At 40.7% G+C, this 26,772-nt stretch overlaps 1 protein-coding gene across 4 annotated transcripts in view; it reads left to right on the plus strand.

Moving 5' to 3' along the window:
* The window catches only part of MPPED2 (metallophosphoesterase domain containing 2), a 107,011-nt gene that overhangs the window by 77,541 nt on the left and 2,698 nt on the right, over window positions 1-26,772 (plus strand). For all 4 annotated transcript variants that reach the window (XM_032112628.1, XM_032112629.1, XM_032112631.1 and 1 more), the window contains exons 5-6: window positions 22,415-22,530; window positions 25,233-25,346. In XM_032112628.1, coding sequence (XP_031968519.1) covers window positions 22,415-22,530; window positions 25,233-25,346 — 230 coding nt within the window. The remainder of the gene's footprint in view (window positions 1-22,414; window positions 22,531-25,232; window positions 25,347-26,772) is intronic.

Consider the following 26,772-nt stretch of genomic DNA (forward strand, 5'->3'; position numbering starts at 1 on the left):
TTTAAAAGTTGGTCTGACTTTTTTTTCTCTTCAAGTGACAAGAAGGTGAATATCGGCGTGAGCAAAGGTGTTATTCTAGTTGGAATAAATACTGGGGGTGGAGGGGATTGTGACTTTTATATCACAGCTTTCACTTCGGTCCTAATAATATTGCACTTTCTTCTCACCTCACTCTGGTGCTTATATTTCAGGTGAATTCATTTTTACTTCAGCACAAGCTGACAAGAAAGGGCAAAATTTGTGAAGGAACAGAAACTGCTCATTTTGATATTCTGGCCCAGCAACTAGATTTTTTCATTAGTGTGGTGATTCCTTAAAACAGCTGCCTTCAAGGTAGCAGAGCAGCACAGGGAGCTCCCTGGGCTCTGAGCACAAGATCCGTGTTGTGCTGCTGCTCCGTGGCTCCTGGCCAGACACACTGCATTTGGGGAGCTGTGCAGGGTGGAAAGAAAGGCAGATGTTAAAACTCAAAGTAAAGTTTGTACACTGTGGTTTCTACACTTGATTTCTCAAATATGCAATGGGGTTGCTGAAAGTAGGCAGATGAGTCCATCCTGCAAATTGTGGTGTGAAAAATTTCACTTGTTCCAAGCAGCTCCCCTGAATGAGTGTCAGTAATTGTGTGTTTGTGCAAACATGATCTTGGGTCTCTTCCCGCTCCCTTGCTGTGTTTTCACCATCCACATATACTCTTTTACGTTTATTCTATGGGCATTTTATGTAAATGATAAGTAACATGTCACTAATCCTTTGTGTAAAATTTTAGCTCTAAAGAAGGTGTTGCTTTGTAAGCAAAGTGGGGTCCAGAGCTTATTTCCATCTTTCCATTGACTCCCATGAACATTTTGTCTAGTCTTTCTGATTCCACCTTTATGGATTTCCAATGTTTTAGTATCATTGTCTTTAATGAAATGTGTTTTGCAATAACTCTGCAGTAAATGTCTTGCCAATATTCACCTCAATTAAACCTTGATCCACTTTAAATCATTGGGCAGACCTCTCATCCTTTCAGTGGAAGATGAAGTCTCAGTCTCTGTAAATGACTGTCAGATCTGGGATGAGAAGACAGAGGAACGTTGTTCCCCCCCAAGATAAACAGGGACTCTGTTTTGATATATTTTGCAGTGAAGCAGAAGTTACTGTATAAACCTTGCTTTGTGTGCCTGGTGTTCTCCAGCTAAAGAAAGCCATTGTGCTTGCAGAGGTTTTGGTAAACACGTGCTTAAAGGTTAAATGGTAGATTATAAAACATGGAGAATGGCAAAGTGTATTTACCCACGTGCACAGCATACATAGCTCTTGTAAGACAGCACGCTGACCCAGGAGGCTCTGGGCAAGGGAATTGATTGCAGTAGCTGTGCAATATTGATACTGGAAAGAGAAGTGCACCTGGATCTGAACGGGACTGGACTAGCAGGCTGCAGTGATTTTTCACTCTGGTAGTGCCAAAGGAGATCTTTCTGGCTATGAAGCAGTGCCTGATTTTGGTATCATGCTATGAAACAGGGTACTTATTATAAATAAATGTACTGTTCATCATAATGAACTATCAAATAATTACCCTATGTGAACTGCTTTCCATAATTTAGTATCTTTAAATATGCTAAAAAGTATATCTGCTCCCATGAATAGTGTGAGCAGAAGCCCCTGATAATTAAGTCATTTTCTCTTTGGGAAGAATAGAATTGCCATCTAAAATATTTATAGGAAATATTTCAATGACCCTACCAAGTTCACTTTGAAATCACCGTTTCCTATAGCTTGAGTTCAACAGCAGTTAAAATAGCTTTGCATAACACTAGAAGAAGTTAAAAGTGTTATTGGTCTCTATTTTATCATAAGTTCTATTGTCAAGGAAAAAATTCCCAAAATGTACCAAATAGAGAAGAGGGGGGAAGGAGAGCAAAAAAGACACACTAGATTTTTGAATAAAGAAAATGTCTGATTAGTAAAGTTTGGGATTGAAATGTAGAAAAGTTGAGATAAAAACTAAGATGACCAGAAGTTTTGGTGCTGAGCTACAAAATTGGCCAAGAATTCACTAGATGCATTTTCCAGCCCTAGATAACTTTCTGACTGTGGTCCTCTGAGTCTCATCCAAAACGCACTGAAGCCAATAGGATTTTCCCACTGATCTCAGTAGGCTTTAAATCATGTGTTTGATCCTGAAGTTCTTAGACAACAGATGAGAAAAATTTAAATACTGTACTTGGAATTCTGCCTGACTCAGGACTGCAGATTTACATCATGAAATACAGCATGCAGGCTCAATCATGTCTCCGTCTTGATGCCAGCTTGGGCATCGAAATAGCTTAGAAAAATATATTGGATTCTCCCAAGGCTGCAAGAATTTGAAAAAGGCTTTTTCTTTATGCCTGCAAAGGGTCCTTCATTGCAGCTATAGTCTGAAAAGTTGTGTGAATGCTGTGTTTTCCACAGCATCGATGTTTTTCAGTATTTCAGTGTTTTATTTTAAGAACTTCCTTACACTGAGCAAGTTTAGGTTCATTATACAGATGAAAAATAAAAGATTAGGCGTGAAAGCTCCCTCTGAAATCAGTAGCATTTGCTCCTCAGTTCTGTAAAGACAGGATGTAATTTCAAAAGTTAGGTTAGAAGACAAATTCTTCCCGATAAAGGCAGGGGCAATAAAGTTTCGTACTTGAGGACTAAATTAATAGAGGACCCTTTTAATTCTGACTGCTTTTCAGCCATGCAGATTGGAGATGTAATATACTATTTGAAACAGTATGTGAAATTCCTCTGAATTTCTTAAAAACTATCAAAACTTTGAATAAATAATTTTAATTCTAAAAAGAAAATGGTTTTCAATTTTTGCTTGTGTTTGTGGTGCAGCCCAATACAATCATGCTTTAGGGGAAGGCAAGTGGGAAGGGTAAGGGAGGCATCTAATCCACACGCCACCTTTATAATAAACCTATTTATAATGTGGGTTGAAGAAGAGAGCTTTTCAAGTTAAATAGTGTGGACTTGAAAGCATCAATGCTGAATATTTTATGTGAAGCTTGTCAAGGGCCCTTACTAAAATAGCTTAAAAACAGTATCACAGTTGCCTTCTTATAAGCATTGCACACAAGAAACATGCTGAAGGGTTTTCAATATTGCCAGAAGTTGATATACATATTTTTTTAGGTGTCAGATTTTATATGCTGTATATATACGTGCATGCTCATGTGAACAAACACCTATCTCACCACATTTTTGCAGAAGCTATATTTTATCTAATGTATGGTGTCCCTTAAGGTACAGTAAATTCTTGGTTTTGGGGTTGGAGGTTTGCTTTTTGGGGTTTTTTTTTTGTTTAAACGTTACAAGTTGAAACTAAGCAAGAGCTCCTCAGCTCGCTATTTTCATTAAAGGAGACTGAAAGCAGCACCTGTAATCCATCCCAGATGCTTTACACATTAGCCTGTGAACTAACAGTACCCTGTGCCAAAGGGCTTGTCTCTCTCCATTGCCCATAGCGGAGCCTTGTACCAAACATTTGACTTCTGAATGGCTGAATTTAGCTGCAGTATTAATAGACTTGCATGCACTGTAGCTGATGGAAACAGGTCATATTTGCTCCTGGTGCATTGTAAGAAATAAAACTACCTCTGTAAGGATATCGTGACAGTGGTTGAAGCACTGCAAAGTGTTGAACACTATGGAAAGCTCATTCCTGATGACAGCCAGCCATTGCTTGTATTTCAAATACTGCGTTATTTCATCTGGCCAAATACAAGTTGCAATTAAGCAACTAGGCAAAGACAGAGCAGTAAATACTGTTCTCCCTTTTATAAATTCATATTAGCAGGTGGAAGTTGAGCCGCTTTAACAATTTGATGAAAAAAGTTTGGTAGGGCTTGTATGTTTTGATAGGCAAGCGTGTCAAACAACATGCCAGATCATCCTGCTGATGTCATTGCTTGGTTGCAATTGCACAGCATGTAATGTAGCCGCCTGTCTATGTATGTATATAGGTAGAGATGAAAGAATATATGGACTGTGGTGCATATATGTGTGTTTCTGCATGCATAGAGGTACTGACCTTGTATGTAGATGTTGAGACTGTTCCTCTAGGCTTTTGTTTGGTTTTTGAAGAGTACTTCATTCATACCTCATAAATGAGAACTTTCTGAGGAAGTTTTTTTAACCACTGGAGTATTGTATAAACTGAAGTCACCATCCCAGCAGTCTTCCCTTCACCTTTTTTCTCTCAGCTGGAGCAAGGGAATGGTAAGCTAAAGAAATGGCTCTGGCTATGGGTGTCCTGGGGGCAGATGTAATCTCCTGCATCCCTGGAAGAGAAAGATTTCAGATGGATCCCACTATGCTCTGACAATATATCCCCAAAATATGGTATAACTCATTTGTATCATCACAGTCATGGAAAATTCTGTCTATCTGGGACCTGGTTTTATACTTTTAAAGAAAAGAGTTGTATAGATTAACTTCTTCAGGGGAATGTAGCCAAAATATGGTGCAAAACTTGATTTTTACCCTACTTCTACTAAAAAGTTTATTTCCTAATGCTTATAAAAGAGATAATGGTGACCTCTGGGTTTTATCGTGCTAGTCAATATGATTTCTTCTGATGATAAAGGCAGGAGAAGGTTGAGTAACAGCTTGTATTAGAGAATGGAAAGCAGCAGGGCCTTGTAAAGAGGGTAGCATGCGAAGTTTTAAAGTGGATGTTGCTAATAGAAATGCAGCTTTTCATATCTTCTGTGCTCTCAGAACCAAAGCAATATCAAAGAGCAGGACAGCAAGAGATGACTTATTGAAAAATAAATCATGGGTGAAATTTCAAGCACTGACTTCAGTGAGAGCAGCATTTCACACACCCTGATCCCAGCGCGGGGTGTTCCTGGGGGGAGGTTGCTGCATACAAATGCTCCCTGCTCCGTTTTAGCAGCACACTGAAGGAGTCACTGCAGGGAGTGGCAGCTCTGCCTGTCTCACTGAGGTGAGGCAAACAGGAGTGTTAGAGTGAGCACTGACTCAAATGGGAGAGAGTAAGCAATATCCAGGTGTTAATTGCTAATATATAACCCCATTTCTTTTTCTTCTGTTGGTTGTCAGCTGTATGACATGAGCAAGCCTATATAAAGGAGTTGCCTTTTAGAGGCAGAAGATTATTATTTCACTACAGCAGGAAAAACGGATTTAGCAAAGAGAAACCCTAGTTCACAGTTTGAAGTTGTCCTTAGAACAATTCATTCTTGTTGATAGAAATACGTAAGTTATGGCAGTGAGAAATGTTACTGTGGTCTCCTCCCCACTGTCACTGTAGGGATGTCTGTAGCTTCTGAAATCCCTGTGAGCATGAGGCATTGTCTCTTACAAAACTGTTTTCTGAAGGATGTTTAGTTTTTTGCCACTACTGTCTAAGCCTCAGTCTATTAATCCACATAAAATATGTATTATGGCCACATGACTTAATCTTCTGTATCCCAGGGTGTTTATTGCTGTCAGTAGTATGTTATAACCTGTGGTAATAAAGTAAAAATATTTGCAAGATTTGACCCTTAGTGATGATTTTTAATAACGTGGGTATGTACATACATAAGTACAAAGTTTTCTTAACTCATACGCTGTATTTCAACCTGCGTGAAGTCACATTACAGAGCTTCCCCTGTTACCATCAATACCTGGGGGTGGGCCAGGAGCCAGGGGCAAAAGTGAATTTTCACATTTGCCAGGCATGGTTCATTGGAGAAAGCAGCTCCGTTGCTTTCTTGTGCCTTTGCTCATCTGTCATTGTGGCAATGCATAGTGACATTTCAAACTGCTAGCATGGAAATAAGATAAAAAGTGTTTGGGACAACTGGGAAATTTCATTTAGACAGAATGTCAGACCCTAGTCTCCAGTGAAAATACTGTAGGTTTACTATGTCCAGCTTTGAGATATCATTTGATGTGAAATTAAATCAGAGGCCAGCCATGAACAGGAACGCATTTGAGCCTGTTCAGTTTTAGTTTGTTGTACAATTCTGGTACTCCTAATCTCTGTGCCTTGCAGGAGTAAGTTACAGTGGATAACCATTTTTAGAGGTGTTTTGAAAGCATGATTCCCACAGAAATGTCTTTTAATTCCTTGCCTTGCCTTGAAGTTTGAAAAGTTTGTTAAATCTCCAAAAACCTTATTGTGGCCCTCATTGTTCTCATGGACGGAGTCGATGCCGGCTCACAGTGCTGTTGCTTTGCACAGTAACCTAACACTGATATTTCAGGACAAATAGGCACCAGCGTGGCTCCTGAATGGGTGAGTTACATGTATTCATAAGCTGTTCCATTCATTTCTCTGACATGGAAAAAAGGGTAGGGCTGCTTTCATCCGGCTGCCAACCCTTTTATCTCTAAAGAATCAAATTTCAGGAAACCTTTCTGCCTAGGTCAGAATTTCAAAGGATCCTGTAATATTTTAAAAGTTTAACATCTTAATTCTCATAATTTTTTAAGAGAATGTTTCTTTTCCCACTGAGAAGGCAAAACAAAGCAGCCCCCCAAAACAAAAGAGAAACCAATGAAAAAACCTAAAACAAAATACAGGAGACGTGGGGCTTAGTAAAAATGTGTTTAGTGTTACTTCATTTCCTACTATTCAGGACAGTGCATTGTTAGAGCTGATGCAGTGTTTATACACATTGTGGTTATGGCTGTAGTCGGGGCTATTGTTGAAGGATGTTATACAGACATTTATCATGGTATGTCAGTAAACCCATTGTAAAAATGTCCTAGTAGTTAAATGAGGCTTAGATTTAATGAGGCTGTAAGAAAGGACCATTTTTTAATCATACTGTAAATAAGGTTCCTGTAGCAATGTCATTGGGATTAACGTGCAGGTTTTCTTTTGTTTCAAAATAAGAGCAATATCTCCATGAAGTTAGGCAGGCATTTTAGGAATACACTCTTGCAAAGCCTTTGAAGCAGGAGGTTTGTGGTTGTACTTTGACTACACAGTGTTTGTAAATGAAGGTGTGACACTACAAAAGATTCAGACCTCCCCTCCAACAAGCTATGAGTACAATATAGGTAATAAAATCCTAACACTAACAGAATACCGTGGCAATGGCTGAGTAATACACTGTCAACACCAGAAAACCCTCTTTGGTACTCTTTTAAAAGATGCTCAACATAGTCCCAAATTTCTGTACTATTCCATTTGCTAATAGTGAACTGACTTTAATGTTTTTATCACCACTGCCATTGAGAAATATAAAAATGCAGCTCATAACCATTAAGATTTTACGCATCAACATTTATTTTTCTTGTAGCTGTGAAAGCAGTCATCTAAAGCTCTAAAAGGTAGTTATTTTAACTACATTTTAGCCTTCTGCATATATTTTCAATCTAATGTATTTTCTGTGAAGTATAGGGGGTGTGCCTTATGTTTAAATTAGAAAGTATGAAAGTGTAAGGGAAAATATAATTTTAACCATTCAAAAGGGCATTGTCAACAGCAGAAGATTAGGACAGGAAGAGTGTCTTTATTCTTCCTTCATATATTTCTTTTACATCAGGAGTGCATTGTTCTCTTTAAAGCTGTAGTTTGATGGTAAAGCTGTGAGTTTTGCTGTCAGAGAAGCAGTTCCTGCCCTCAACAACCACTCCTGAGCCCAGTGCTATCATTCTCCCCTCCCATATTTGGGCTGCTTGAAGATTTGAACCCTGTAAAACCAAATAGCCCAAAAGATCTTCCAGTTTCTATAGACAAGGGTGTTGTCAGTGATCTCATCTCAGGCTCATCAGTACCACCAGAAGAGAGCAGTGCCTGTGGCAGGGAGGAACAGGGGAGGCTCAGGAGAGAAGCAGGAGGTTTTCTAAGTTGTTTTGCTGACAAAGAAAAATACCTTTCCACCAGCATCTCTCTGTAGCCTCTGTAGATGGAATTGTGCTTGTCCACTTGATGGGACAGCTGTTCCCAGCAGAGAAGGCAGAGCCACCCTGGGCTCCTGCCTCTCCCACAGCCTGCTGAGAGCTCTGAGACAGAGCACAGCAGCCCGGGAGGCTGAGTCACCCCAGTCAGAGGACAGAACTTGGTTCTGAATCATTTAATTCCAATTCTAGTACTGCTGGCTTTAAGAGGAAGACCCAGACAATGGAGAAAAGATGATGATGATTCAGGATGAGGATATTTGGATCCATGGCAGCAGCCAAAACCACAATAGCTTTCCTTTTCCACCAAGAAAAATTTTAACTCAGCTGGGGACTTGCATGCCCTGTTAGTGTCTGAGGTTTTCCTTTGGCAACGTATTTCCTTTCAGCTGCTTAAACCTTTCTGGGGGCATTGCTAGGGCTGTAATTCCAAGTGCTTTATCCTACAAGAGTAGATTCCTGCAGCTCTCTATTTAGAAGGCTATTTAATGTTAGCTCTCTATTCATTTGGAAATAATGGTGTTGGGGGAAAAAAATAATTAAAATGGCTTCAGAAAGTAGTTAATTATAAAGCCTACCATGGCCTGAAGTATAAAATACGTTGCAGACTGAGAAATCATGTAGGGGTGCATTACTAAAATAATTAATTTAAAATTTTATATATATCACCCACACAGCAAATGCCTTGGCTGCTGCTAAAATGAGTCCAGTGCCCTTCAAAAACTGAGCATCTTTTATATCTCTCACTCTCTCCCTCCCTTTTAGATACCCTTGTTTTCTTCTTTACTCAGGGCATGTGTTTTGTGTTAAGAACATCAGTTTTGGAGACAGGCTTTGGGCAAGAAATTAAATCCTCACTGTGTTTACTTTAGCATTATCACTGTGTTTTGTGGGGCCGAGGTTGAACTCATTGAGTGCCTGATCTGGCACAGGCAGGAGGTGCACAGACCTGACTCCTGCCAGTGCTGTGCTTCCTTCATCCTGCGTGGATCTGCTCAGGTAGTGTCAGCTCTTGTGCTGCTCTTGGACCATTTACAATCCTGACAACTCCCAGAGGGAATCAGAGATGTCTCTCAGAGAGTATCAGCAGTGTGCTGGCCTTGCACCACCACAGCCTCCCATCAAGGCAATCCTTTAAGTTCAGCACTCTTGTACCAAATTTAGGGTTTTTTCTGTGCCACTGTGCTTGCCTAGTAGGCAAGCCAGACAGGCATTAAATATTGCAAAGCCTCACCTCTAAGTGCAGGAAAATAGCTGGTGGGTTTTGGTATTTGAGAGCAAGGGGTTGTTGGGTTTGGGGATTTTTTCTTTAATTTACTTTTGAAGAAACGAGAACGTGTCCTGCGCAGGGTTCTGTGTTCACGCCCAACCCCTACCTGTGCTCAGTAGCTGTCATCAGTATGTGGTGATTCCTGCCTCTTGTCAGTCTAATTTCTGGCTGGTGCAGGTTCTTGACATCCAGTGCTTTATCAAACATAGGCTGCTTGGCACCTATTACTACTGATCTCAGCATTGCTAATAAACAGCAACATCAAGGCCATATTTTCTGGTTCCTGTCAGACCACTGCTTTCCTGGGTGAAATAAAAGTCCCATTAACATGCTCCTCCTCATCGGCTCTGACAGTTTGATTAATTAGGCCCCCTCTTTAGATGACCTCTGCACTGACACGACAAGGAGGTGAATATAAAATGAATAGTTTGCCCACATAATGGCCTGCTGCAAGTTTCAGATTTTTATCAGATCACACTGAAGTCCAGGGCCTGTATTAAAACCCCCAGTGTACAGCAATATATGGCTGTGGGTTATGAACCACAGGCTTTACAGCATGCTTAAAGAATTAAAACCAAACCAATCCTAGCCATCCTGATATATTGACTTCTTCTCTAAGAATTAATCTTTCCTTTACTCTCTTGGCCATACAATACAAATCTAATTCATTTACATTATCAAATAAAATGACCTTTTGTTTTCAAAGGATTTTTTATTGCCAGAAAATACAGTATGTTAACTCTGTGGTTATTCAGCCTCTCATAAAATACTAATGTAAAGCCATTATTCTAGTGCCACTCTATTTAAATGTCAGTCTGCCTTTCTATTATAAACCACCACTTCATAGGCTGGTAGCTCATCAGTAAAAAATTTACTTCAGCTGAGAACTTGTAATATGAGCTCACAACTTTTCTTTGAATGCATCTTTTTTAAAAATATGAGTATATCATATCCCAAGGGGTGAATATGTAACTGTGAAACTACAGCATGGCGGGAGCACCTCTCCTATGGAGACAGGCTGAGAGAATTGAGGCTGTTTACCCTGGAGAAGAGAAGGCTCCAGGGCAACCTTCCAGCTTTCTAGTGCCTAGCATGGCCACAAGAGAGCTGGAGAGGGACTTTTACAAGGGCATGTAGTGACAGGACAAGGGGGAGTGGTTTCAAACGACAGAAGGTAGATTTGAATTTGATACAGGGAAGAAATTCTTTACTGTGAGGGTGGTGATGCCCTGGCACAGGCAGCCCAGAGAAGCTGTGGCTGCCCCATCCCTGGAAGTGTTCAAGGCCAGGCTGGATGGGGCTCTGAGCAGCCTGGTCCTGTGGAAGGTGTCCCTGCCCATGGCAGAGAGTTGGAACTAGATGGATTTTAAGCTCCCTTCCAACCCAAACCATTTTATGATTCTATGGTTTGTAGCTGCAGAAACAGCAGTTGTTGCCCACTGCATGGTGCCTCAGACTGGAGCTGCTGCTTTATGGTTGCAGAAAAGCAGTTTCATCAGCTTTTTGAACTACATTGCAACCTACTAGGAGGCAACTCGGGCTTTTCATAAAATCTGCAATTTTGACTGGTGGCCACTGAGAAAGACATCTTCCCTACATCATAGTTCTGCTGTTTGCTTCTAGTTAATTATGTTCCATTAACACTCTCTTGAGAGGAATTAGGTGTTGAATGTGTCCCCAGAGAGATGTGGGGGTGAAATCCTCTCTCCCTCAAGGTGAGAACTGGGTCAAGCACGAATAATATTTTGTTTATCAAGTGATGTAACTGACACAGATGCAGAAGTTCTGATACATTGGTTTCTAATCATTCTATTATTAGAAATATTATTCTATTATTATTAGATTTTTCACCAGAAGAGTCAAATTAATTCTCCTCCAGTCTGTGGTAATCTGCATCTCCCACAAACCGCATTGAAAGGACAGCGTGAAGGTGGGAGAGCTTAAAATGAAGTGTTGTGTAAATGACCCAGTTGTTATCAGAGTTCCTTGTTTAATCTTGAAGGCAACAAAAACAAGTGACCCATTGCTTAAACAGATCCTTTTCAATTAAAATAATGCTCTGTTCACCTCTGTGATGCTGAATGCTCTCTCCAGTCTTTTCAGCTGCTTCTTTTTTCGTGACCCTTATGTTTTTCCCTCAATCTATTCTATCATTTTTTTTCCCTTTGTGTTCATCTGTTGATCAAGTAACTGCATTACTTTAATTGATTTGCTGAATTGGCTCATACATAAGACAGCTCCTCCAGGTAATAACCTGAAAATGTTCGCTCACATTGCTGTGGCCATGCTTGAGTGCTGCAGCACTTGGAGTTCTCATTGGTTTGGGAGTGCATTGTACCATTTCTGCAAGTTGTTTGTCAGTTTCCCTGATACAAGCAGAGCAGCAAGGAATTAATGTGTTTTTATACTGTGTATATATATATATATATATACACACACAAGTGCACATGTTGTATGCATCAGGTGTACATCAGGTATAGAATTTTCTGTTTGTGTGAACTTCACTTGCATTCAAGTCTCCTGAGTCTTCCTGAGCTGAGAAGGAGGTGTGATATGCATTTTGAGATCCACGATCATCTCTTTCCCCAGATGACTTTACAGAAGAAGTTTCTTGGTAGACAGAATTTGGCAAATAAGGTAGCAGTGTTTTTTGATTAAGACTGGTCAGGAGCTGGTAACTTTCCCCTCCTGCAGGCTCCAAAGTTGGATCATGGTTTTCAGCAAAGGTGAAATTTCAAGTATGCCAGATGTTAAATTTCTGCATGAAGCAAGGCCTGTAATAAATGAAGAGAATGAACCAAATCTGCGTAGCTTTTAAATAAAAGACACTTCCTAAAACTTATAATTAAACAGTAAACCAGTATGACGGCTTAAGATCCAGCCGTGATATTTTATACTGTACCTAAATGCCAACTAAGCATGTATTGTGACACTGGAAACTCAGTTTTCATCTGGTTACTGAGGGTAAGCAACTTTACATCCAGCTTCAAGAATAAGCTGGAATGGAAGGTAGCCCAGATTTCAGACATACAAGAAATGCTGGGAGTATCCTGTGAGCTAATTATAACTAACTGTTTCCATTCTTTTCTGTAAATATTCAGAAGATTACATTACAAGTTCCTACAATTAAATATTGTGGGCTGTGTGTGTCTGGAAGACTTAATACATGTGAGCCTTGTTTGGTTTTCCTACCAGGCATTCTGGAAAGTTTCAGTTTCTTATTGAGGAATGCTAACCAGCATTTTGAGCAAAATATAAATAAAAATAGTGACGGTATTTATAGATAAACAGCACCATCTGGCAATAAGCAATCTCAGTGTCTTATTTTAAGTCATCGGAGTAGTTAAGAATAATTGACTTATTGGTAAAGACTAATAGTGAAAATCATGGAGGGCAGAATTCTGTATCCGCCATCTGATTCACTTTATGCAAGTATATTTTCTGGCAAATTTATTCTTGGGTTAGCCAACCTAGTTCTTCTCAGTACTTCTATAAACAGTAGTCTGCCTAGACTGTTCTGAGCCCAAATTATTTAGTACTTATAAAGCACTTGAAAGAGTTTTAGAAAGCCTTCAAGTTCCTGTGATGGTGATGTAGGTTTGTGCTTAGTGTGTTTCTTTGGGTTGGTTTTGGTTTATTTATTTTTCAGAAACAACAAACTGGTTTGATAACTCTGGAAATTAGAACAGGAAAAGCATGGGCAACCAAGACATCCAGAACATAAAGGCACAAAGACTCAAACCCTTTTCTTCTTGATGTTATGTGGTAGAGCACATAGCACATAGTGTGTTATATGGAAAGCTCTAAAGCAATGCAAGAACAAAAGCAAAATTTGTCTCTTATTGAAGTGCACTCTTTGAGAGACTTTGTAACTTGAAATCTTTCTAGGTGTGTACTAACCACAGTTTTACTGTGAGCGTTTGGGTTCTGGTGATGGGTGGCATTCTTAAGGTGGCCCTAAGCAGAGGTGGTATTTAGTAGGTATTCCTGAAGCATAAAACTGCAAGTCTCTTATTTTCAGAGGGTTATCTTTAGAAGACAGCAGAGTGAGAAAAGTGACTTCAGGTAGCCCCGCTACTGCTTTTACTCCATTATCTGAGGCTGGGGTTTGTGCCGTGGCCTGTGGAAGTAGTGACATCACCTAGGGTTTCTCCCTGGTTTTTTAGTCAGGATTCAAATGGATAGGGCTTGCAAGAGCTGGAGCTGGTGCATGAACCAACTGTATGAAGTTCAACAAAGGCAAGTGCCAGTTTCTGCACCTGGGACGGGGCAGCCCTGGTTGTGTGTATGGACTGGGGAAGGAGAGGCTGGAGAGCAAAGCTGTGGGAAGGGACCTGGGGGTCCTGGTCCATGGCAAGCTGAATGTGAGTCAGCAGTGCCCTGGCAGCCAGGAGGGACAACCCTGTCCTGGGGAGCATCAGGCGCAGCATTGCCAGCCAGGCAAGGGAGGGGATTGTCCTGCTCTGCTCTGAGCTGGGGCAGCCTCACCTCGAGTGCTTGGGGCAGATTTGGCTGCCTCAACATAAGAAAGATATAAACCTGTTAGAGAGTGTCCAAAGGAGGCCATGAGGAAGGTGAAGGGCCTTGAGGGGAAGCTGTATGAGGAGTGGCTGAAGGCACTTGGTCTGTTCAGCCTGGAGGAGAGGAGACTGAGGTCAGACCTCATCATGGTTTTCAGCATCCTCATGAGGGGAAGAGGAGGGGCAGGCACTGATCCCTGCTCTCTGGTAGCCACTGACAGGACCCAAGGGAATATCCTGAAGCTGAGTCAGGGGAGGTTTAGGTTGGATATCAGGAAAAGGTTCTTCACCCAGGGAGTGGTTGGCCACTGGAACAGGCTGCCCAGGGAAGTGGTCCCAGCACCAAGCCTGACACAGTTCAGGAATGCTCTCAGACACATGATGGTATTCTTGGGGTGTCCTGTACCAGGCCAAGAGCTGGATTTTGATGATCCTTGTGAGTCCGTTCCAACTCAAGATACTGTGTGACTGGTGCATGGGGGGTGGTGGCCCTCTGAGTACCAATGAATTGGTGCATTTGTTTGGTGGCTCTTAGGGAGTCCCTGGCCAAAATTCATCCTCACGGGGAGGACACACCTTTCCTGTAGGTCTCATTAAAGGTTTACATATATTAGGAGCAGTACAGGCTGCAGATATATAACCATATATAAGGGTGCTGAAACACTACATAAAAATATGTATCTGGAATTCCTCTGGTCTGTGGCATTAATTAATGAACAAGCTATCACATCTGCTGACCCTCACAGCCTTTTGGAGGAGCTACAAAGACTTATCAATGCTAAAGAATTCTGTTTTAAGGAGCATTCCAAATAATTAAATATCTAGAGGCTGTTTCTTAGGAGCAAGATCCAATTTCACTAATAGGGCAGGTTGACATAACTACTTTGGAGTGTTTTATTTGTTATACTGACTTATATCTGGAAACATTTCTTTCATAATTCACTGAAATGTAGCTTACTTGTTTTAAAAGCAGACATGTTTCTGTTAATATTTTCCAAATGCTGCTTTTACAAATACATAAAATATTCAACAGAAACTACTCGGTTTAATTAGACCTGTTCAGATTTTGCTTTTTTACATGTCAAACACACAGACTACTCCAGTGGATTGAAAATATGCACTATTAAGTGTGTGTTGGGGGAGAGGTCTCTACTCTTTTTTTTTTTTTGCTCAACTTTAATGTGTGTTGTCATCACAGAAGCTAGTAAAAGCCTCTCCCAGACTGACCTGGGGTGGAAGCTTTGTCAATTTACATTTCCTGCACAGATAGTAAGAGGAATGTAGAAAATTAATTTAAGATGTGGTATAACTAGCCTATTATGATCATGCTTACTATAAGAAATGAAGCATCCAAGCATCATTCTTTAACATGCACAGTTGTTGAGCAAAATTGAGTCGATATTTCAGACAGCTGCTGTTTTTTTATTTTGTTTCCTCTTTCCCCTGGCATGTCCCTTGGAACAGACACTCAATTTATGTTGTGGTGAGCTTCAGGACCAGAGAGCTCCTCCTTTAGACAGATATTTTAAGATTCTCTGTGTTTTTATGAAGACCACAAAATTTTACCATAAGAACTTGAGTCATTTAAGTTCTTTTCAGTACTGCAGCATCCTTTGACGCTTCAAGGGCACATGTACCCTGCACAGGGGTGCAGTATGGGAATGAAGGGGTAAATGTGCTCTCTCTAGAATGAGAAGCAATTCTACAAGTCAGTCCAGGATGGTACTCCATAGGTCTGAGCTGCTGCCACAGTCCAACACCACTGCCACGTGGGGAAACACAGTTGCTTAATGTATGGATCCGTTTGAGGCTGGTCCTAACTTAAACCAGGTCTATCCTTCAAGCCATCCCCAACTATACGCAGCACAGAAATATGTAAGGTCTAATTCTTGCTTCTATTAGTAGGCCTTTGTAATTCTGTTCTTCTTAAAAGTAGAATGAAATTAGCCCTTGAGTCAAGTTTGAATTATTTTCATATTTTTGGGAGATTAAAATATCTCCCAGATCTCATTAAGTAAAGCCCTAAATAAAATAATTACAATGCAGTTAGGGATTGGAAAGCCTCAGAAGGTTTAGAGGAAATTTCCTCTTTGATGAGCAATTCAGATACTTAAGCAAAGTCTGGATGATAAATTTGAGAAATTCATCTACTCCCTTCCTCTCCTTTCCAGTACCCACTGGCTTCCTGGAGGTGCCCACTCCTCTGCTTCATTGTGTGTTCTTTACCACTGTCCTCTGGGAGCCCCATGCTCTGTGTCCTGCTGTCCTCAGTGTCTTGTGATGCTCTGCGACATTACTGGTGTTTCAACCTCCTGCCTGTCTGCTCCTTTGCTCTCAAGTTTCTTAAACCCTGGTGTATTTTTATGTGTTTCTTTACTCAATTTCTTTTGGTTTTCTTTTTATTAAAACACATCTTCCCCACAGATGAATTTTCCTAAATACTGTCTGTAGTGTTCTTGTGTTGTTAACACAAAACATGTGAACTGAATGGACAATCCTCTGCCAAGAAGGATCACTAACCATTCCAGACACAGGGTAGAAGATGTTAGTGGCTGGTGTGGACCATCAGTGAAGAGAAATAAGTGAAAGGTATCCACAGTGGTAGCAGGCTTTAGATTTGGGAACCAGAGCTCAGTTACCTGTCAATAACAGCTGGGGCAGCCTGGAGGCAGCAAGGGCAGAGATGTGCAAACACTGAGAGAGGAAAGATGCAGGAGGGAATTCTTTTCATATACCACATTCCAGCTGTATGGATGGCTAAAGCTGCACTTGCTCCTGTCCTGTTTTATGTGATAATCTGGTCTGGATCAGCACATCCATGGAACATGACGTATGGCAGCAGTAAAGGTCCTGGATTTTTCTTTCCTTTCATAGCTCTCACAGATCCAGGCATGAATCTCTATCTGACAGAAGTTTAAACTAAAACCTGCACTGACCAGTTTGTACAGTCTGAGGTAGAAATTGAGAATGACTTGGTGCAAGGAGTATGCCAGGTCACGCTGGCTGGTGAGGTGATTCTGCAGCTTCTTGTTGTGAAGGACTGCTTCCTAGGGAAAAGGCACTGCATGGGTTCTTTCCCTCCAAACATGGTGGAAGATGGGGGTTGTGCTTCTCAAATGCTTTGCCATTTAGATAACCAGCATTTAGAGGTTATAGACTGTAAGGTAGAAGAGAGAGAGAAAAACTGCAAAACAAAACCAATCAAAACAACCAGCAGCTGTTGAGGTGTGAGATTTTTCTAACATTGTGAAAATAGCAGAACTATGTTTTATAGACTTCCTGACTTAAGTGCAGGTTGGTAATAAGGAGGTACATATAGTAACATGGCTAGCATATTTGCAGTACTGATAATTCACTTTTGTGAGAGCTTCAGCTGTTTAAAGATGCAGGGTAAGCACAATCCCAAGGAACCAGGCTCCGTGATGCTTCTTTCGATTCTGTATTATTATTCTGACTTTCTAAATGGGACACTGAGACACAGCAGGTAAGTGCTAGTGGGAATGACATTCAGCTCGAGCCCGCAGGCTGTGCCTCTTACTACTGATGTCACAACACTGCATATAATGAGCACATTTAGGAAACAATTTAGCCTTTACCATTTCCTGGTGGTTGTTACATTATGAAAAAGCATTTGAATCTTCACTATAAAAAGGAGCTTAGCCAAAAAAGTACTTTTGTGGCACCTAAGGCAAGTTTCAAAGCCTTTACAGAAGCTCTTGTAAAATGGGCTTCCTCAATCCATTGTGCACTTGCCCCGCTCAGTCTTTTGTCTGGCTGATTACACAGGCTCTCCTCCCTGCCCTTGTCCCTGTTTGTGTGTTCCCGGTGGGCTCCGTGCATGGGGTGAGTGGCAGCGGGCGCGTGTGCGCGGTTGGCCCTGGCAAACCCCTGTGCGCCTTTGAGGCCAGGGAGGGCACTGAGAGCCTCTCCTTCTCCCTGCACAAAGGGCACTGTCTGTGGCTGTTTTGTCACTCTGCAGTCTGGTCTCTGCTGCTCCACTGCAAGGCTGCAGCTTTTGCCCAGGACAGGAACAGATGCTTTGGGGATGTGTTTGTAGGACAGTCCCGCACTAAGCCAGTCTAGGAGTGCACATCCATGTCCTGTCCCACCATTTTCATTCTGCTCCTGGAACTGCCTCCCTCCCTCGTAAGCCAGGTCCGTGTGTTCAGTTTGAATGCTGATAAGAACAGAGAGCATGTTGTTGTTGTTACTGATTGTGTGGAAATGCTTCCCACTGTGATGCCTTTTAGATGCTCCCTCAGCTGCTATCCTGTGGCAAGAGACAGACTGAGATTTTTGCCTCCTGTGCACTTTACTCATTGGATTAAGGATAAAATTGAAGCTTTCCTAAGAGACTGGGTAGCCTTAAAAATGAATGAATATTTGGGATTAAAGACCCATGAGATAATTTATTTTTTCTAATCCTGTTTAGAAGTAACTATTGAAATAAATGGATTTACTGGTGGAGTTAAGAGGAAAATCTGAATCTAGAAGGTCTCATTGTACATTTACCTTTTGAGTTGTTGAACTCGGAGGATCAGGTAATTAAATTCATGAGTCAGAGAAGAGATGAAAGTAGGTTGTAGGAGTTACCATCCTTTAAAAGTTTTAAAGTTCCAGAAGGAGCTGATATTTCTGTGTTACCTGGATGGATTTGCTGTGGCTTTGTGTCTCCTTTCCTCATGCGATAGTGTTGCTTCTGAGGTGGATGCACCAAGGAGCAGTTGTGATTTTTTGTGTCTTGAAATGATGCTCCATCACTGTGCTTTTGTTGTGGGTTGGTTTGGGTCTGTTTTGGGTTTTTTTTAATGTATTAGTAAAATAATAGAGCCATACAGTGCTTACTTGGGAGAAGGAAGATCTGATCACCTGCTGAAGCTGCAGCTCTCTGCTGTTAAAAGCAGATGGATTTGTGTGTCCTGTCCGGGGGTTCTCCCAATGCACCTGTAAAAGGAGGATGAGTCTTGTTGGGAAGCTTAACATTCCCTCCTTCCTGGAATTATGTCAAGTAATGTCTGCATCTCTTGCAGCAAAAGGTGTGAAGATAATTTGCAGCCTCCTGCATAAGCATTCTTTTAATTGCAGAAAATATAGCTTCCAAAATGCCAGGTGGAGGGGGATCTCTGGGAATTCCTGTGTAGAAATGAGGAACTGAGGAGAGTAAGGATGGGCCAGGTGTCTGCCTTTCATAAGGATATTCCCTGTGTCACATCTGGTGCCAGCATAGCTGCTCTCCCTAAATGATAAGGAAGCTCTGCAGCCAGGCGAGGGCTGAGCTGTCAGGTGGGCCGGGATGGGGAATTACTGTGACGGTTTGATGGCATGTGAGGGATGCTGTGAAGTGTGGCATGGCTCTGACGAGCAGAGGCTCAATTAGGTTCTCCTGCACACGGGCTGACACGCCAGCCATCGGGTATGAGGACGTGTTCTGGTCCATCAAACGTAAAATGACAAAATCATTTGTAATCTCTCATTACCAGGCCCTGTGGGTTTTCCATCTATGCCTCCCTTGTGGCATTATTCAACAGCCAATAGCTTTCTGCTCTTGCCAGCTATACTCAAAAATGAAGTTTTAGGAATTAACTGATATCTTTTACTTAGAGATCCATAGGAAAAGGAATTAGGTCAGATCTGAAATATTGCTACTAATGACTAAGTAGCCTTTATTAATTATTTGCACTTGATTGCAATTTACCATGAGTGGGTGTAAGAGGTTTCACCCTTCTGATTCTCTCTCCCACCCTACAGGAGGTAATGAGCAAAGGGCTGTGTGGTGCTTGGTTGCCAACTGGAATAAAACCATGACAGTGCAGCCAAAGTTCATTATCTACATCTCTTCCTAGATAGGAAGTGGTTTCTCACAGTATATCATCAGCTTGAAAATATGTTGCAGAAAGCACCTAACTCTTTGCACAATTTTTTTCTTCTAAATTATTTAGAAATTGACAGTGACTCTATTTAACCCTTATGTATGCAAAAAAAGGCACTAACAGGAGTAAAATACCCCTCTCTGATACCCCATGATAGGACGCTGCCTACCCACCTACAGAGCAGGCTTTGTCTTCCTTGCAGGTATTTCAAGTTTGCTGGGATAACCAGCTGTTCACTGTCTGCTCACGGGATTCACAGCACATCAACCCCATCTCATCTTCAGTGCAGCACAGCAAACATCAGATCACCTTCCTTGTGATCTCACCTAAACCTGAGCCCGTGCCACACAGCTGTTGGCTTCTTGGTGGTGTTCTGAACACATGCTTGGCTTTTTGGCAAGGCCTGAACCCCCTCTGAAAGGCAGGGACCCTCAGTTTGCCTGGCCAGGGTGCAGAGAATATGCACTGTTTCACGTTTTAAATGTCTGCAGCCTAAATCTGTAATCCAGGTGTGCCTGCTCTTTTCTTTGATTTATCCATTTTGTATGAAAATCTTTAGTATATTAAATAAGTACTTGACCATCTTTTTTTGTGCACATGCTGCATAATGAGGAAGGTTTCTCAAAAGTTTTCTTGCAAGTGCATTCCCATGTGGCGGCTGTTAGTCACAGCTAATTACAGAGGTTGGTGAATGAGGAATATATCTGAGCTCAGGTTCCCCTCCTCCTCTTTCCAGAGTGCTTCAGAAGAAAATAAAATAAAAATCCTGTAGACAAATCCAGGTTTTCTGTGGTTGTAGTCTCCAAAGAGCTCCAGAGCAATCACAGATGTGGTTTCATGTTTCAGGTTTAACTATGTTGTAATAACTACAGTCTTATCTGCAGGAGAAATGCAAGTGGGGAAAGAATCATTAATTGACAGTGAAAAGTTTGACCCAAGCTCTGTGTTTGTTTGTTTTGAGCAGCTGAATGTTTAGCCAAACGATATTTTAACTTCTGACTGCAGCCCTGAAGGTTACAATAATCTTGATAGGTTAAAACCTAGGAATGTTATAGGAAAGGAAATTTAGATACATGTTTCAGGAAGGCCAATCCTAGAAAAGCAGAAATTCTTGTGGTTTAGTTAAAGCCAAGACACAACCTTCAGTTTTAATTCAGCTGCTTACAAGCCTCCCGTGAGGTGCACCGACCTTACTTTACAACACAGGAAGGTTTTTGGGTGCTTCAGTGGGTGCAGAGCAAGGCAGCTGTGAGAGGTGAAGCTTCATGGCTGAGCACAGGAGGAACCCATAGCTCACATAAAATGTTTGACTACATCTAATTTTCCTATCTTTTGTTAGTGTTCATTCAGGAAGTTTGCTGGCTTGAATGAGTTCCTGTGTGTGTGTAGTATAAGTATTATTCAGCAGGACTACATGGGATATGTCTATTATTTGTTACAAAGGCACCAGTGACCTTCCTGCCCCTATATTAGCAGCGCCTGCTGTTTTTCCATACTGCCGATTGTCAGGAATGCAGATCATCCATATAACTGGGTGTAATCCTCATTGGTCAAATTATTGTCTCAGGAAAACAAAATGCTTTGATTATAAAAAAATAAAAATTAGAGATGTAATCTCAGCAGGACATTCCCACTTAAATGCATATTTGAGGCTGGGAAAATGAATAATTTAGTGGGTAGAGGAGGCAGATTGCATAATGAAATTACATAGGACTCTAACAGTCTCTGTTTTTAACAGGTATGGGCTTTTTAAAGGTTGGATTGTGCTTGGTTTTTGCCCCCAGTTTTTGTTTTCTGTTTTTCAGAACTGCAGCATACAGAAAACTTCAGGAGTAGCTTGAAGTTTTAGAAATATGACTAGGGCTAGGACAGGGTTATCCTACCTAGAAAAGAAAGTACAACTGTTGCCTGAGCTTTAGGAAACACGCAGATGGATGAAAACTCTTAAACTTAGTACAATACTAAGAGCTGTATAAAACATTATTAGTGACAAATGTAAACATTCCAGTATTTCTTCAGAACAATTGCTTTGTGTACTTATTTGATAAGGAAAGGCTTTATCATGATATACCTGTATCAAAATTATAAAGGTTATATGTTGAAAAAGTTATCTGTTGAAAAAGTACACCTAGAAATTGTACTTGTCATTGCTACATGCTTGGGTTGGTGGATAACCCAGTGTCTCAGAACAGCTCTACACCATGGTAGAGAACACTGAGGGTATCAGTTTTCCTTAAGAAATACTAAGTGAATTTTAAATTATAAGGTCTCTTTTAAAAGTCATTGGAAGGCTAAACACTGTGTGGTGGAGATCTGTAGGAGGCTCAGGGGTTCAAAACCAAGTTGGGTGACAGTGTTCCAGTACTGAAAGTGCTAAAAGGAGAAAGTCTGAGTTTAGTGAAATGCCGTAGCACAGATGGTGCTTATAGCTGCCACATCATGTATCTTGTTGAACTGTGACTGCTGCCCTGTGCTGGGAGAAATTGATTTTTGCCTCCAAAAATTTTTTTTTGTTGTTTTGGTAGTTAGCATAGGGAAGGAGTTCTTATGTTTGAACATCCCCAAACTTTGATAAAAAGCTTTAGATTTAGACTTTTTTATTTTAACGTTTTTTCCTTTCTCTCTAGTGAGTAAATGCCCCCAGGGCTGAATACTCTTGAAGAACCAAAATAACATCAGACATTAAACTAAATTCAAATGTATACTTTAACATATGTATGTATTTGAATCAATGTGTTTTAAGGCATCCCCTTCAAAAAAACTGTTTGCAAGTAATCTCTGAAGCACAGAAATTGTTTTAATTCAGAAAAATATTGGAGAAGGGAAGAGATTTTTATTTTACACTGATGCAGTTTGTCTTATTTTCCCCAAAGGACACCATGGTTTAATGGATGGGGCTTTAATCTACCCAGAGGTCAGTCTTTGCTAGACAAGTGGAACCTTATTCCTGAGGGAATTGATATACTAATGACACATGGACCTCCCCTTGGTAAGTGAAACAAAAGTTCTGTGTGACTTTTTGCATGAGAATTTTACTTTCAAAATAAGCAAAGTTAATAATGCTATGAGATACTGTAATTGCACCCCAACTCAAAACTATGGATTAAAAACCTTTTTGAAAGAAGTGGAAAATGATGATTAGGCTTAGCTGATCTATTGAGTTTCCATAAAAAAAAACCTTGAATTTTTTTATTAAATTCAAGCTAGGTAAGATCAACTACCTGACTCTATAACCATTATAGTTTGACATTTTATTTAAGAATACTATTCATCTGACAACCAGTTTCCAATCCCATATGATTTTTTAGAGATTGACTAAAACTTTTGAAACCTTTTCTCACTACAGTGTCATGTTATTTTAAGGTTTGAGAGTAGCAGTCAAGAGTTTAGAACTATGTAGTCACGTATTCTCCTTGATAATGTCCTTGTAAACTTGGAATATATAAGAATAGTTTTAAAGGTATTAATTGGCTTATAAAAAATTTGGGAAGGAATGAAATTATGTTCTTAGATAATTGTTCCTTACTTGATCTAATGACAGGTGAGCACCAGTCTATGAATGCATAATTTGTTTCTTCATTAGATAGCTGAAGTTTCTCATTTAGTTGAATTTTGCTTGTCTTGTCAATATAAGTCATTCACTGATCTCCGTTTTAACTCTTAAGATCTAAACTAAGCTCTGATAGTCTCAGAAAGACACCAGGATACTCATTCAGCAGGGGCAGGGGTACTCAGTTTTGGCATATCTGAAGTTGTTAAAGCCCACACTAAAACTGTTTGGAAAGCCCCACTATCCTTTCTCCATCCTGCTACCCACAAGGTAGCATCACATCTTATTTACTGCTTTTCTTTAAGACACATGTGGCAAGCAGTCTGGGGCTGTATTTTAAGTATTTCAGTTGGGTTTACAACAACTGAGCCTTTTATAAATATGACTTACCAGGATGAGGAAGTGTGGCGGTCTCCTCATTACCCTTACTGTGAGAAGAGTGATTTGGTCAGGGTTTTGGTAAGCTCTTGCAATCCAAGGGGTCAGATCACACAATCACAGGAAGTCACTGAATCACAGTCACGTACTATACTCATGATAGTGAATACAGAAAAATCTCCTCAGAATTGCAAGGTGCCATTATAAACCAGCACTTTAAGTGCTTCCAGGCTGGCTCAGTGTTCTCATAGAGCTTCTTGGTGACCGTGGAGTCAGGAATTGATGCATGCTTCTGTTTTTTACCACAATTAAGTTAAGAGTCAGCAATCTGAGCAAAGCTAAGGTGAAAAAACGTCCAGAAAGTTTTTGACCAATGTACTTACTGATCCTTTTATATTCTGGTTAGTTTTTTAATACCACTTAGAGAATGTTGTAAGATGATCAGCAAATTCCCTTTAACCTTCCTGGAGCTCCCAGCGTGCTGCTGTGTTAAAGCAGTGACACAGCATCCCCTGACAGTGGAGCCACCAGATATTGCAAACCAGGGCCTTGAATAGCGCTCTCTTAATCGCTTAATTTTCCCAAAGAAGCAAAAAAAGCCCTGCAAGTGTGTTTATAATGTTTCATGGGTGCTGTTTTAAATGGGTTGTTTATCCATCTGCTCTGAATTGGGTTCATACAGAAATACTGTGACGCTGCAGACACTAATGAGTGCTTTAATTGAATAAGCGTGCTTAAATTTTATGTTTGAAGGAAATAATGAAGTTCAATTTCAAAAGGTTGGCACTGTATCTTAACTACAGACACAGATTAGGTGTCAGTACTGTGCCTAAAATGAGGGGCTCTAAGTCTCAGCCTGCATGGTAATATTGACAAAATACTGCTTTTTAAATAAATGTTTACTTGTTTACTTATTAAGTAAATATTAAGGGAGGTAGAGCTGTAACTGGACTCCTTGGTCACTCTAAAATTTAGCCAAGTTGATGTCCCAGCATGTCTTTACTACCTGGAATTAGCTTAGCACAGGCTGTAATTATGCTGAAGTCAGTAGCATGTGCTACAGTTGGATGTGGCTCCTGATTTCCCTTTTACTCCTCCTCGTTCACCTTGCCCTGCTGATCCTTTTCTGTGCTAGTCCAGGCAGCAGACTCCTGTAAGGACTAATGTCAGGTTTTGTACACGTTTCTGTATTATCTGTAGGACCAAGTGGCAATATAGTCAATTAGCACTGGCTTGTTGGAAGCTGTTTTGCTGCATTGCTTGGGGTCGGTGACAAGGGCTCAGAAGTAACCTGATGCTTGCAGACCATGGTCCTCTGGAAGTTGCAGGAGTCTGTATTTTAAGTCTTTGGGGTGGCAGCTGTATTGTGTCATAGCTCAGCTCATCTTCCTGAGCTGTTTCATTTCTGGAGTGACCACATAGTTAGAAGCTGACTCCTCTAAGAGCTGGGGAAAGGGAAGAAAAATCTGCAGCAGTGCCAGGAATAAATGTCCCTGGGTTTCAAGGTGGAAGATGAGTTTAAACCTATAGTTTAAAAAACCAAATCACATCCAGAAAAATATTAATGCAGATGGAGGGAGGAAATCTTAAGGAAGACAAAGTGACAGTGAAACATTTCTTAAAAGCCATTGTGTGCTTTAATGGAGAGGTTATGACTAGAGATAATGTAATAAACCCTGTGTGAATTATGACTTCCTGAAAGACTATGTGAAACCTTACCTGAATAGAGAAAATTAACAGTATTGATTGCATTGTGCCTTCAGGTTTTCGAGACTGGGTTCCGAAGGAGCTGCAGAGAGTGGGTTGTGTGGAGCTGTTGAACACAGTGCAGAGGCGAGTAAGGCCCAAACTCCATGTCTTTGGTGGGATTCATGAAGGTAAGGAGCAGTACTATTCCCTGTTTCATCTCAGATTTCAAGAAGCACATTTTGATGGTGTATTGCAAAGGATAATGGTATATTGGATTAAAGTAGGGAAGGAGTTCAGGGAAGTGGTTGCATGCACAGCACTTTGTAAATTTATTCCAGAATTAAAACAGACTGTTTCAGGAATGTGTGCTACATTTAGCCACCTACATCTTTCACTGTGCAAAGGTTGTTCTATACAGGTTATTTGAAAGCAATTCAAATCTTGACAAACTTGGTTAGAGAAACAGATGAGATTCCCCACACTTGCAAGCCAAAATGAAAATTATCCCCATTACTCCAAGTACAGGAGCTAAGAAAGGTGCTAGAGAAAAAACGAACGTGAAGACAACTTGCTGTTTCTGCTCACCTCCTTCAGGGTATAAGGAGAAGCAGAAAGGAGGGCATCTTGACTCAGGCACCAGGAGGAGACACTGCCAGAAGTCACAGTGCATACATTTCTAAAAGCACCCTGTAATACAGTCTGTGCTCTGTGTTACCCTCCAGGAGTCTCATGTTTTAGAAGAGATATTACCCCTCTGTCAGTGCCAGGACAGGCAGAGTGTGAAGCTTCAGAAACAATGAGCTCAGTTTGTGGCAGTGGAAAAGACTGAGAGATTAAATACATTCTGGAGATACTTAAATATTTAATACGATTTTGTAGCTTTCATGTGGCTGAGAGACAAACACTAGGAGTTCTGCCTGAGAGAGAGTGTAAGACTTCATGACCCTAGAACTCAAAATTACACATTAAATGTTTTATATTCTCCCCCCTGGAGGTTTCTCCATTGTCTCTAACTAGGTTCTTCATAGGCCTAAAGATTTCAAGGACTCCATAAAAGAAAAATAAAAAAAAGGACAGCTTTCTCTGCTAGTGGTGTTGGTTTTTCTGAAGCCCTTGTGACTTCATACAATGATTTCCATGCCTGGCATCTGTAAATAAAGAGTTTATACTGGGAATACTGACATGACCTTCTGCATAGAGGCATAAATAACAGCCCTTTAATGCACCCAGGAAAAGATTGGGTATTTTGTACAAATATTAGTCTGTGAATATTAAAAATAAATGAATATAGCAAGACTTCCAGCTAAAATGTGTAAATTGTCTACAGCCTTTGTAGGCACATTAGGTGGTGAAACTTCTGGTTGTAATAGTGCTAAGGGTGGGAGAGGAGGGTGTCTGGATGTACAAGACCATTATTATGAGAAAGCACCAAGGAACCACATGCAGCACCCTACATTTAAATCCTGAGGAAAGGTGGCAGCACATATTAAAAGTGAACATTCAAATAAATTCTTATAAGAATACCAACAAAAAATCCTTTCCAGTACTTACACAGAAGACATAAGAATGCCTTGTTTCAGTACAGGAAGAAATAGCAAAGTGTTAAGAGAATTA

Source organism: Corvus moneduloides, chromosome 6, assembly GCF_009650955.1.
Source record: "Corvus moneduloides isolate bCorMon1 chromosome 6, bCorMon1.pri, whole genome shotgun sequence".
In the NCBI taxonomy this organism is placed as follows: Eukaryota; Metazoa; Chordata; class Aves; order Passeriformes; family Corvidae; genus Corvus; species Corvus moneduloides.